At 39.4% G+C, this 13,295-nt stretch overlaps 1 protein-coding gene across 1 annotated transcript in view; it reads left to right on the top strand.

Annotated features, from left to right (window-relative positions):
• The window catches only part of LOC110158704 (inositol 1,4,5-trisphosphate receptor type 1-like), a 264,915-nt gene that overhangs the window by 232,130 nt on the left and 19,490 nt on the right, over positions 1-13,295 (top strand). The window contains 3 exon segments of the mRNA XM_055160081.1: positions 3,925-4,114; positions 6,791-6,889; positions 10,787-10,926. Coding sequence (XP_055016056.1) covers positions 3,925-4,114; positions 6,791-6,889; positions 10,787-10,926 — 429 coding nt within the window.

The raw sequence follows: 13,295 nt of genomic DNA, 5'->3' as shown, positions 1-13,295 counted from the left end.
GGTCTGGAGGACTAAAGGGGAGAGTGAGGGGGAGGAGGGGTCTAGAGGACTAAAGGGGAGGAGGGCACGGGTCTGGAGGACTAAAGTGGAGAGTGAGGGGGAGGAGGGGTCTGGAGGACTAAAGGGGAGAGTGAGGGGGGAGGAGGGGTCTGGAGAATTAAAGGGGTGAGTGAGGGGGATTAGGGGTTTGGAGGACTAAAGGGGAGGGGTCTGGAAGACTTAAGGGGAGAGTGAGGTGGAGGAGGCGGGATCTGAAGGACTAAAGGGGAGGAGGGGAGGGGTCTGGAGAACTAAAGGGGAGAGTGAGGGGGAGGAGGGGTCTGGAGGACTAAAGGGGAGAGTGGGGCAGGGTCTGGAGGTATACTGAACAGTGTGATTGGTGTCCACTCTTCAATCTCCACCCCTGGTGTTTGTATCAGAAACACTTGTCTGTACTGAGAGCAGTGCTGCGTGTTGTCACATAGTACTTGAAATAACAGAGGCCACTGAAAGCAGCACAAAAAAAATGACTAGGAACAGTACATAATGTTAAACACCATATACACAGTTTGTAAAGGCTGACACACACTACAGAAGAATTTGCCCGATTTTGGTTGGGATTTGCTTCTCCACGAGTTCGGAGAGGCGTGAACAGACTTTGTGCCTTCGTACGTGATTATGAAGCCGCTGAGCTCCTCGTGTGTGGTGTCAGTGCGATTCTGAGCTGCTCTTTCATATCGTATACGGTAAAAGACAATAAAACAGAGCGTCAAGGGCAAACAGTTACAGACACAAAGACACAAGATACAAACTCAGTAAAGCTGAAAATAGTTATTACTCATCTCTTATGAAGTTGTAAAGCTCAACTACAGTATTTCATTCATATGATCCATAGAATGTGTCCTTCGCAAGTAATGACACCCTAATGACGGTCTTTATTAAAAAAAAAGTTGATTTAGTGTTTACTTCTGCTTTAAGGTATGTTCTGTTCTTTTTAAAGACAGTATGGTAGGAGATGTATCTTATTTTTTAGACTATAAGGCACTTAAAATCCTTTAATTTTCTCAAAAATCGACAGTGTGCGCCTTCTGTATTTATTCCGGTTGTGGTTACTAACCTCGAACCGATTTTATGTGGCACACGGCACTCAAAAATCTGTGAAAATGTTTTAGTTTGACTTTGGTAAAATACGAAGCCGCACCGCTTGATGGATTGTTGGAGCAGTTTCATTTCTGTAAAATGTAAACAAATGTGACAAAGCTGCATTAAACACATTATTACTCAATGTATATTTGAGTCCTCCTTGTAGGAAATAAAAAAACAAAGACAGGGAGGCAGCGCCTGGTGAGTTACGCCACGATCTGCCAACGGATCGTGAACGCCTGGGTTAAGGATCGGTCTCAAGTGTCGTCCATTTGTTTCTCTTAATGCACCTTATAATCCGGTGAGACTTATGTATGAAAATAGATGAGAGAATTCAACATTATTGATATTGTGCCTTATAATCCAGTGCGCCTTATAGTCCCAAAAATACGGTACTTAACTTGTTGACATTCTGAAAGTACATTGTATTGTCCATGTAGGGAAATCTGTCCTCTGCATTTGACCCATTTTTCATCAGGACCCATCTCTAGATCTTGAACTAGTCTTGGTCAGGACAACCTCAGGTGGAGGATTTGACCTATGGTGCATGTTTTGGGTTAATGGTTTGAGTAGGGTGAGCTATTAATTGAATTCTAAGCACAGTTTTCAGTAATGTTTCAAATGATCCTAGTGTTTTCCTAGTCAAAAGTGCTCAAAATGGCATCTATAATATGAAAAACTCTGTAAACAAAACACCCCAATAAGCAGAAAATACTCAAAAACCTATAACTTGTCTGTAAAACATTAGATAACAGAAAAAAATCCAGTTAAAGTAGTACTAAATGCACTAGTTTTGTTTTCCACCCCCGCTGGTGAGAACTCTTTTTTACATAGTGTTAAGTGTTTCGTGGGGCATTCAAGGACATTGCGTTAAGTTTCCTTATTGGGTGATTTATTGACTGTGTTGTTAGCAGTTGTCAGATTTATATGGTCATTTATAGTGTTGGTTTGCGAACATTTTCTCACTTGTGCTTTCTCACTTCCGTAGTCACCTCTTTATTTATGTAACAAGCGAGCTGGATTTAATAAGAGGAAATAAAACACAAAACAGATCACAGCTACAGGGTCTTTTAGCGGTGTTTTGGCGCCAGACATCACGAGGAGAAAGGAGGAAGAAGGAAGAACGTAGAAGTTTCAGTTTAATTTCAGGATATTTCAAGTTACTTTGGGCTCCAGACTGGTTCTCTTTGTACAATTCTAATACAGAAGAGCTTTCAGTCTGGTCTCCTCCTCGTCCTCTGTGTCCAGTCAGATTTGTTTATTTCAGTGATACCTGAGAAACGGTGGAGCTAATTGGTCTTATTTTTCCCCCAGTAATCTTTTCTGTTTGTTTTGTCAAGAATGAACCAAGCGTTTCTCTGCACACAACCTGCACAGATGATAAAAAACATGATAAAAATGATATGTGAACAGCAAAATCGCCATTTTCTTATGACGGTTGTGCTGTTTGTTTGTCCTTTTAAAGGTCTAGAAGTCAGATCATAATCAGATTTTGGTCAGTTTGTTACCATGGAGACAAGATCCAGTTCCAGACCATAACATTTTTATCATGTACCGTATATTTCGGACTAAAAGACGCACTTTAAATCCTTTAAATTTCTCAAAAATCGACCTTATAATCAATTGTACCTTATGTATTAATTCTGGTTGTGCTTACTGACCTCGAACCAATTTTATGTGGTACACGGCGCTCAAAACTCTGTCAAAATGTTTAAGTATGACTTTAGTAAACTACGAAGCACTGCTTGATGGATTGTCGGAGCATTACGGCTACTGTGGTCAAGAACCCAGTGGAGCAAGTCTGACAGAAGCTGAACCACATCAGCGCACAAGGAAAGAACTGTCCTTATAGTTTATGCAAATGAGTCATGTGGTTTTAAGTTGCGTTTCTGTAAAATGTAAACAAAGCACAAAGCTGAATTAAACACATTATTACTCAATGTATATTTAAGTCAATGTATATTGTATATGTATATAAAAAAAAAAAAACTTGAATGATCCACACAGATTCACATTCATAATCCACATTTACCAAGACAGGGAGCCAACGCCGGGCGAGTCATGCCACGATCTGCCAATGGATCGTGGACGCCTGGGCTAAGGATCAGTCTCAAGTGTCATCCGTTTGTTTCTCTTAATGCTCCTTATAATTCGGTGCACCTTATTTATGAAAATAGATGACAGAATTCAACATTATTGATATTGTGCCTTATAATCCGAAAAATATTGTATTGTAAAAATGTGTGGTCTTGGGCATCTGGTAATTTTCAAACAAATAAACTATCAAATACTAAATGAATGCAAAATGTAGCTTCTGTAAGTGCTGTGCTCCATAATCAGGACCAAAACTGGGATATCCCATTCTTGAATTTCAAGAATTGAAAAATCATTAACTCACAATATCTGTGTGATCCATCAGTCATCCAGGTTGGTCCATAGCAAAAAGAAAATGTCACTTTTTGAACTGGACAAGAGTTTTTAGAGGAAAAAATACTTTGTCCAGAATAGGGTTGTCAAAAGTATCTAAAATCAGCTACTAATTGATACTAAAATATATGATACTATTATTATCTTGGCATTGGCTTAGTATCAAAATCAGGTTTGAAATTTTAGTATCGTGAGAAAACACTAGTCCATTTGACAAAATTAAATGTTCTTTTGCTATTAGTACACAATATTTACAAGAATCACTAAGTTATTAACAAAGATCACCACATGATTTTGGCAAAAAATATGTTATAAACCAAAAATATCTACTGTTATTTGACGTGATTCTTCCTCATTGTGTTTGTATGTGTGCAGTTGTTTGACCTGGTATATCGAGAGGAGACTTTGTTGAACGTGATTAAAAGTGTGACCCGTAATGGCCGCTCCATCGTGCTGACCGCTGTGCTGGCTCTCATCCTGGTCTATCTCTTCTCCATCGTCGGATACATTTTCTTCAAAGACGACTTCATTCTGGAGGTCGACCGCATCCAGAACACCACGCTCAGTAAGACTTCATACAGTTACTAAAGGTGCACTGCGTAACTTTTCCGGCCCGCTGTCTGCTTGTGTCCATGGTGAATTATTGCTTTGACTAGAAAGTTCCACATTTTGGCATTAAACTTTTTTATCTTGCATTTATTAAATTACAGGTGTCTACAGTGTCCAAATATTTTATAAATACTTTGTTACATTCATACTGTGAGTGGACTCGCCTCTCCACAGATCTCACCTGTAACTTGGTGGTCTTTGGTGGGGTCATTTACTTATCTCCATTGGAAATAGATGTGTTTAACGCCATATTCTGGAACAGGGATGGGCAATTCTTTTTTCCATGGGGCCACAAGAGAAACAGAAAATATTATGGAGAGACTTAAGAGTAGTATAAATATATATCGTATCGTTTAATGTAATGATACAGTATTGATATATCGCCAAGAGTATTTTTTGGTATATTTTATGAAATTATTTTGTTACAGAGCTACAGTTTCGTTTCTTGTTTAGTGGAAGTAAACTCATTTATGCGACACATTTGACATTTTCACTCTTTTGATGATTAAAATGTTTGTGTTTCATATGAACTTTGCACAAGAAGTGGTTTAACAAAGACTTTTAGTGTCACAGCCATGATTTAGCCTTTTTTTTTTTTTTTATTGAACCAAATGGAATTGAATTGATTTCAAATATATCGAATCAAAAGCTCACTGTATCGAGATATGTATTGTATCGTGGCCTATGTATCGAGGTATGTATCGTATCTGCAACTTCTTAATGATACTCAGCCCTATTTAAGAGTTTATGTTCTGACTAACCAATGAAAAAGTGAGGTTCTTTTACAAAAAATGTCTTTAAAAAAAAAGATTTAAAATAAAAGCAAAGCAGCTTTAATCCATACATGAGGTCAAATAACAAAATATGTTTATTTTGTAATTCCAAATGAGCTTAAACGAGCCAGTCAGAGTCAAAAAAAGGACTGTATGTGGCCCGGGAGACAATGCTCATGTCTGATCTGGAACTTTCTAAACAGGAATAATATCAAGCTTGTAGCAGACGCTCCACTATAAAAATGACATAGTACAGGACCATAAGATGATAAGACAATAAGACGATACAATGATACAACGATACATCAATATTACAATACAACGATACAACAATATTACAATACAACGATACAACAATATTACAATACAACGATACGACAATATTACGATACAATGATATGACAATATGACGATATGACAATATGACGATACAACGATACGACAATATTACGATACAATAATATGACGATACGACAATATGACGATACAACGATACAACGATACCACAATACGACGATATGACGATACGACGATATGATGATATGACGATACAACATTTGGAAACATACAATGTCAGCTTCCGGTGAGTTCTGTTCACAGTAGTATAATGCTGCGTTCTCTTGTGTTTGGGACTCGGGGAAAACTGACCTCCACCTCGAGAAAGTGCAATGGAATGGACAATCAAACTGGGGTTCTGAAACACAAACTCGGGCCAGTTCATAGCAAACTGAGTCGGTTGGAACATGCAATAGTTAAAATACCATAATTGACTCGCCGACAGTTAACAGCTAACATTAGCTAACAGACTAGGGTGACCATATTTCCGTTTGTGAAAACCCGGAAACCACGTGGGGGGTGGGTCCTCAACATTGAGTTACTCTCACCTCGCAACCTGTGCACATGGACTCCCACTTGTCCCGACTGGAATGGAAAACAGAGAATTTCTTGTACAAGTCATTGTTAAATGCACATTTGCGCTTCGGCATGTTGCAGACTGACCAACTGTTTGTGTCTGCTCGCTCCTTCTGAGTCACAGAGGCTATGAGAGACATTCAATTTAATGGCCCCAATGAAAGGAAATGAAAACCCAGATATTTCCCTCACTTAAAAAAAGAAACAAAAACGGACGCCCAGGACAGGACGTAAAAAACTGACATGTCCGGAGAAAAACGGACATTTGGTCACTCTATAACAGACTCTATTTTAGCAGGAACTAGCGATACCTCACATTAACTACATAAGCTAACAAAACAAACATTAAACTTTCTCGGGCATCCATATTTTCCCAACTGTTGCAATGGATGTCGGGAGAAATGACTTGGATTTATCGACTACCGGCATTCAATAGTAATGTAGGAAAAATGAGAAAATGTCCCAGTTTTTTTCATCTCCATGTCATTGTAGTGTTCCGTTATGTTCGACTAATCAACAAATACAACCACACCTCAGTTTTCATCATTTCCCCACTGATACACAACTCCAAGTGCACTGGGTACATGTGATTAAAAGAGACGAGGCGCCAAATTCCAGATGATTCCAAACAGCACATACGTCTGCAGTCTTCACTTTACTTGTGGGTTTGATCACAGTCGGTCGGCGAGCTCAGTGTCGGGAACTACACCGGGAGTTGTCATCGCATGTTTCCAAACGTCTTCCTGGTTTGTGGCGTAACATGAATTGAGCCTGTGATTTTGTCTTTCGTATTTCCGCTTAAATCTACCACAAATATTGCACGCTCCCAATATTTAAAAAAATGTTTATGTCATCTGGGTGCTACATGACGCAGTGTCTTACTCAAAACTAGCTCCACCTGCAACATTTGTTAAAATTAATCTTTGTTTATATTGTGCTTTTTGCAGAGAATGGAGGGAGTTTGGCCAGTGAGTTTCTGTCTGGAGGGATGTGTCCTGGTGGCGGGGAGGGGAACTGTAGCAGTGGAGCAGTGCAAGAAACAGGAGGTAAAAAAAAAAACATAAATAGTAAAATGTAAAAGAAAATTCAGATTTGCAAAATGACATTGTTAAAAGTTCTGTTGTGTTGTGGAATGTCTATGAGTTATTGGCAAAGTTTTGGTCGGGTGTGGTAACCTCTGGATCAACTGCCTTAGGTTTGATTACATAATGAAAAAAAGAACAGTTATATAAGTTCTAATACTTCTACGCCTCTACAACTTGCACCATTTGCATTTGTTTAATTCCAAGTTGCAGCAATGAAAAGATAGTTTACCAATTCAAATTATAATATATTCAGTTATAATGATGTTTGGGTAATTATTTTATTTTGAAGCGTCAATCTAGGCCTGGACATGTTTAAAACCAGGTCTAAAACCAGTCTAAATCAGAACTTGACTACACCAGAACCAGAACAAACCAGGTCTAAACCAAATCTAAAAAGGGACTAACCCAGACTAACTAAACTGGGTCACAAGACGGACTTCAGTATTTCAAAATCCTGGCTCTTTATTTACAGCTTTGAACTCACAGTAATTGAGAATGTGGAAACTTTCTCCTTGTGACTTTTCGGTGTTTTGTGGTTAACTTTTAACCTCTCGTAACATGGAAATTCTGGTTAAAATAAGTACAAATTCAATAAAAGGGGTACAGTGTAACTTGTGGTGTAGAGGAGGTGCTTTTGCTTTTGCTTTACCTTGAATGTTCCTGAGTATGGTATTCATTGGCAAATTACAGCTGTTTTTATTGTTTCAGAAATATACACTATACATACTGTAGCTGGGACGCCTCTGCACAGATCTGACCTGTTATTCGTCCTGGTAGTGCCACCTGCTTTTCTCCATAGAGACAGATACTGTATTGATTACTGTATGATTTTGTATCATGTGATTAACATTAACGCCGTTTATAATCACCTACAGAACAGAAACCAGAGACTACAGCACATGAACCAGGACTAAACCAGGTCTAAACCAGGACTAAACCAGGACTCAACCAGGACTCAACCAGGTCTAAACAAGGACTAAACCAGGACTCAACCAGGACTCAACCAGGTCTAAACAAGGACTAAACCAGGACTCAACCAGGACTCAACCAGGACTAAACCAGAACTAAACCAGGACTAAACCAGGACTAAACCAGGATTAAACCAGGACTGAACCAGGACTCAACCAGAACTAAACCAGAACTGAACAAGGACTAAACCAGGACTAAACCAGAACTGAACCAGGACTAAACCAGGTCTAAACCAGGACTCAACCAGAACTGAACCAGGACTAAACCAGGACTAATCTTGGACCCAAGCCCGTGGAACAGGATGTCCGCAAAGCGTGATCGGGCGACGGATCCGCTTATGCCCGTGGGGCGTGCAGCTCTGAGCTGGTCTGCGTAGACCGTTGGGTGACTGCGGGCGCACCTCCGGGCCCCTCCCGACACTCAGTCCTGGTTCAGTTCTGGTTTAATCCTGGTTTAATCCTGGTTTAGACCTAGTTTAATCCTGTTTTAGTCCTGGTTTAGTCCTGCTTCAGTTCTGGTTTAGTCCTGGTTTATTCCTGGTTTAGTATGTTTTAGACTTGGTTCAGTCCTGGTTTAGTCCTGGTTCAGGTCTCTATAGGACAGTAGTGCAGATTTCATGAGTCTATGCAGTTTGTTTTCACCGTTGCCATTTGCTCCAGTTTGACATTTAAGTGGTAGCTATTTTATATTTGTCATTTTTTATATCTCATGTCAGGAGAAGTGGGTGGACGGTGTACCCAAGTGTACCACGCCCACTGCACCCCTGTGTTTAATGCCATTTGGTAGAACATTCCAGGCAAATCTATAACATCTCCACAGAGACAAGCATGTGGCACACCCCCATACAAGAACATTTGCACAGTCCTTTAAGGAAATGTGACTATTTTAATAACAAATGCCATCCATCCATCATTTTCTTCCTCTTTATTCAGGGAGGGAGGCCCAGATTTCCCTTTCACGCTTCCTCCAGCTCTTCCAGGGGGATCCCAAGGTGTTCCCAGGCCAGCCGAGACCCACAACAAATAACAAATCTTTTCATTTACTTACCTTTAAAACACCATCTATAGCTGTCACCATTTGTGTTGTGGGAACTGTGTCAAAACCCTATACAAAGAAGCCGAAGAAGAAATGGAGCTCAGTTTCTCCTCTAAACCCCAAAGCCCTCAGGATTATTTGACCAACAATAAGTGCAGTTTCCAGAGTGCGTGTGACACATTTCTCTGTATCTTTTGACTGTCTCTTCTGTGTTCTATCACGTTACATTGACCTAAAAAACATATCGAGCTGGATAAAGACTTTGTGAATATAAGTAGATGTTGTCCTTGGTGGCGCAGACTACAAGCCCAAACAAAGTGATAGTTTAGAGAACTTGGAAATGTACTGATGACACCAAATTATGACTAATTTTTGAATGAATGTCTTTTCTAGTAACTTTTGCCCAACTTGTCTATTTCGGTTCCTTTTTTCTTTAAACTTCTGTCATACTGAATCTTGTAAGGTGTTTTTGTTTGATACTTTTAAAGTATGTAACTTTTCTGGTGGAGTTTGCTATGTGTTTGTCCCCATCAGTAAGACATCGGCTCACCGGGGATGTCTTGTGCACCTTTAAAGGGACATTTTGAAATTTTTGACATAGGGCTTAATTTCCTAGTGAGCCAGAGTGTTGGAGACATGTGGAGACACTTTTTGAAATATTCCATCCAGTCCTTGTATTTGCAGAGGTCGCTGGTGCTAGGCTAGTGCATGTCAGTGGCCATAGTTAGCCTGCCACTAAAAACTTACCCACTCCACACAACACCTGAAACAAATCTATTATTACCAGACCATGTGAATGTCTGTGTTGATAGAATAACTGTAGAAATAAAACCAGCCTTTCATTTAAAGGATTTATGTCTGAGCTGCAGCTGTGAGTTGTACGTCCTGATAGAAAGCTCGGCAGCGGCGGACTGATATATGAGAAAATAGTCCTTCAACATGTGACGATTCATGCGATGCAAGGTTAGTTTTATTTCAAACATTATTCTATGGACACAGACATTCACATGGACAGTCTGGTGTAATAATAGATTTGTTTCGGGTGTTTTGTGGAGTGGGTAAGACTGTTTTTAGTGGCAGGAGAACTGTGACTATTTACATGCACTAGTCTAGCACCAGTGACCTCTGCAAATACAAGGACTGGATGGAATATTTCAAAAAGTGTCTCCACACGTCTCCAACACTCTGGCTCACTAGGAAATGAAACCCTATGTCCAAAATTCCGAACTGTTCCTTTAAAGTACCCATATTACGCTGTTTTCTGATCCACGTTCTAATGTCGTTTCCTCATCACAAACAGACCTGGAGTTCTGTTTTGTTTAATTCACACATGTTTAACTCACAAACAAACCTGCAATTAGGCTGAGTTCTTCTCCCAAACAGAAAACACTTTAGGCCACCTTATGATGTCATGATGATGACATGTAATACAGGAAGTGCCCCACTGTTTTTAAACTCCATTTAAATTTACTTCGAATTATTTGGATCATATCAGCCCTGCAGTTTCCAGTTTCTTCTGAACTTCAAGTAAAAGGAGCTGTTCACTTGAGAACTACCACTTCATGACATCACAAGGTGGAATAGGTTATTTTGAGCTTTGGGGATGTAGACAGACTAATATCCCAGGTTTACTCAAACATGTTGTGAATGAAACAAAACACAACTCTTTTTGATGAAGGAACAACATGGAAACACTCAGGAATCCATTTTGTGTCATCTAAGATCTTTAAAACTGAGACTAAAATTCATTTTAAACTAGGGGTAAGGCAGTAAGCTTGGCCGCTAACATTGCTGTGTGTGTGTGTGTGTGTGTGTGTGTGTGCGCGCGTGTGTGTGTGTGTGTGTGTGTGTCAGTGTCAGAGCTGGAGGAAGGGGAGGACAGTGATGTGGAGCGGACCTGTGACTCTCTGCTCATGTGTATTGTGACTGTCCTGAGTCACGGCCTGCGCAGTGGAGGAGGAGTGGGAGACGTGCTCCGGAAACCGTCCAAAGAGGTAATAACAACAACAAAAAAATCCCACCCCCAAACTGTTCCTGAATGTGTCACGAGCCCGGATCATCCTCCCAGCTGCTGATAAGCGTCTGCACTGCTCATGTGAGCTGGAGGCCAGCCAAAAGTGTCTTAAAGTTTCACAATGTTTTTAACAGCTCCTCCCTTTTGCAGAATATAAACTCAGAATATGTTTCCACTGAACTGGTGTCGTCAGATGGGGATGTGAGTCAAAGTGTGGTTTCTGAGAGAGTTCTTTTCTAAAGAAAGTTATAAAAATGGTTATTGGCAGTTTGCTGACCAGAGCTGCTGGGTATTTCCCTTTTGAGTTTGTGTTTCTGTGGGAAAGAAACGGCAGGTTTTTAAAGACGTGCTTATGTTGCTGGTGCAATAGAGAGAAAAAAGTGAATTCAGACTCTAGATTACAATAAAATTTAGTAATAGGAGGATCAATAGGCTGCAAACTAAAAATGTAATGTCCTCATTTCAGATAGAAGCAGGTGTTTTTTATACAGTGTTGGTAAGAATACTTTGTAAAATCTGATTACTGACTACTGGTTACTCTTTCTAAAAGTAAACTAATTACTACTCTGATGATTTCATTTGAGTACAATTTGAGTTCTAATTATGACAAACTACTTTGAAAAACATACAGCCCAGGAACCATGTTCTAAAAAGTCTTTATTGTTGACAGTGATGGCACTGGGCCATGTTTGTTTGGTCCACATGTTTGTTTGGTCCACACTGATTTGCGCCTGACACCACACCGGGACACGCACTTCCTGTTTATCTTTGATTCTGTATTGATACAGCGAAAAAGTAATTAAAGGTTACCAGGGCAAGTAACTGTAATCTAAATACTTATAAAAACATAAAATAAATAAATAATCCTTCACTTTGTAAGCAGTTACTGCCCAAAGCTGTTCTGATATAATAAAAGTCTTATAATAATAGTAAAATACATCATATATAGACCTTTTAACGCTTCAGTGAAAAACACTTACAGTAACAGTCCCACCCACTGTGAAATCCAAGTCAAATTACTCATTCATTTTCCCATTCACTTAAAATTCTAGGTCTTGTGGTCATTAGTTACCTCTGTGCTCATTCGCCCGCACCGGTCTTTCAAATCTTTTAATACGATCTATTTTCAGAAAGTCTGTGGAAATAAATGCGAATTAAATGTTTTATCAGAAAAGACAAATTAGATTTTTCTGTAATAGTTCGGCCTTTGCACAAATATAATGATAACGAACAGTGTATATAATAATGCTATGTCCCCTCCCCTCCTGAGACTCCTACTTCTACATTGTCTGTAAATAAGCGTGGTCTTTGTCTGGGGCACATGACACTCAGCGATCTCCTCAGTCTGTGTTTGTGTAGCAGCTGGCAGGTCACGGCGTGGTCTTAAATTTCCATTAATATCCATGAGGAGGGTTAACCTGGTTTTACATTCATAACATTGACTCCAAACACACTTACATAAATGGCCTCTGTCCTGTGGGTCACTCATTTGGGGCACGAGTAAAACATCTCATCTCGCTTACTCTCAAATGACCACTCGTGAACGATATAGAGGATTCGACCATAATAACACACGGTTTTATACTAACACTTTATAAAAACAACACATTTATTAGCTAGAATAAAGAAATACATTCATAAAGTATAGTGAGAATGATTCATCCTTAGTAACTCCTGCTATATGTCATCTCATGTTTGAGAAAGCTTCACAAGAGCAGTTTCATGAGGTGGGTGCTCGCTGATTGTGTTGCGATAGTGCTCTGAAGGGGGAGTGACTAAGTGCAGGGAGCAAAGGGTGAGGGAAGAGCGTCATTTTTTTTAAACATATTGCTTTCGGGTGAATAGAGCGTTTTCAAAACACTAAAAGGAAACATGGTGATCTAAATGTGTGATGTGTTAGAAATGAAGAGCACATTAGTTAAGATCTTAGTTATAGTCAAACATAAAGAGCTGTGTGATTATTGATTTTAGATTTGTTTGACTGCAGGTTCTATTTACATTTAGACATACAGAGACACAGGAGATAGATGGATGAATAGATATATTATAGACAGTGTTGGAAAGGTTACTTTTATTTTTTACTTTATGTAATCTGAATACTTTGGATTACTTGATTTGCTGTAGAGCAGCAAAGACTCGGACATCTTCACATAAGATGTTTTGTTTGCTAAAAGACAATAAAAAGCCCAAACTTTACTTAACCAAATTAAAAATATTATTGATAGAAGAGAAGGAGACACGGTCCGCACAGCATGGTTTAGTCCTGTTAAATTCTGTTTTAGTCATGGTTTAGTCCTGGTTTAGACCTGGTTTAGTCTTGATTTAGTCCTGGTTTTAATCCTGATTTAG

Source organism: Boleophthalmus pectinirostris, unplaced genomic scaffold, assembly GCF_026225935.1.
Source record: "Boleophthalmus pectinirostris isolate CB_2022bp ecotype Guang Dong unplaced genomic scaffold, ASM2622593v1 HiC_scaffold_3, whole genome shotgun sequence".
Taxonomy (NCBI): domain Eukaryota; kingdom Metazoa; phylum Chordata; class Actinopteri; order Gobiiformes; family Gobiidae; genus Boleophthalmus; species Boleophthalmus pectinirostris.
This window is presented reverse-complemented; position numbering and strand designations above follow the sequence as displayed.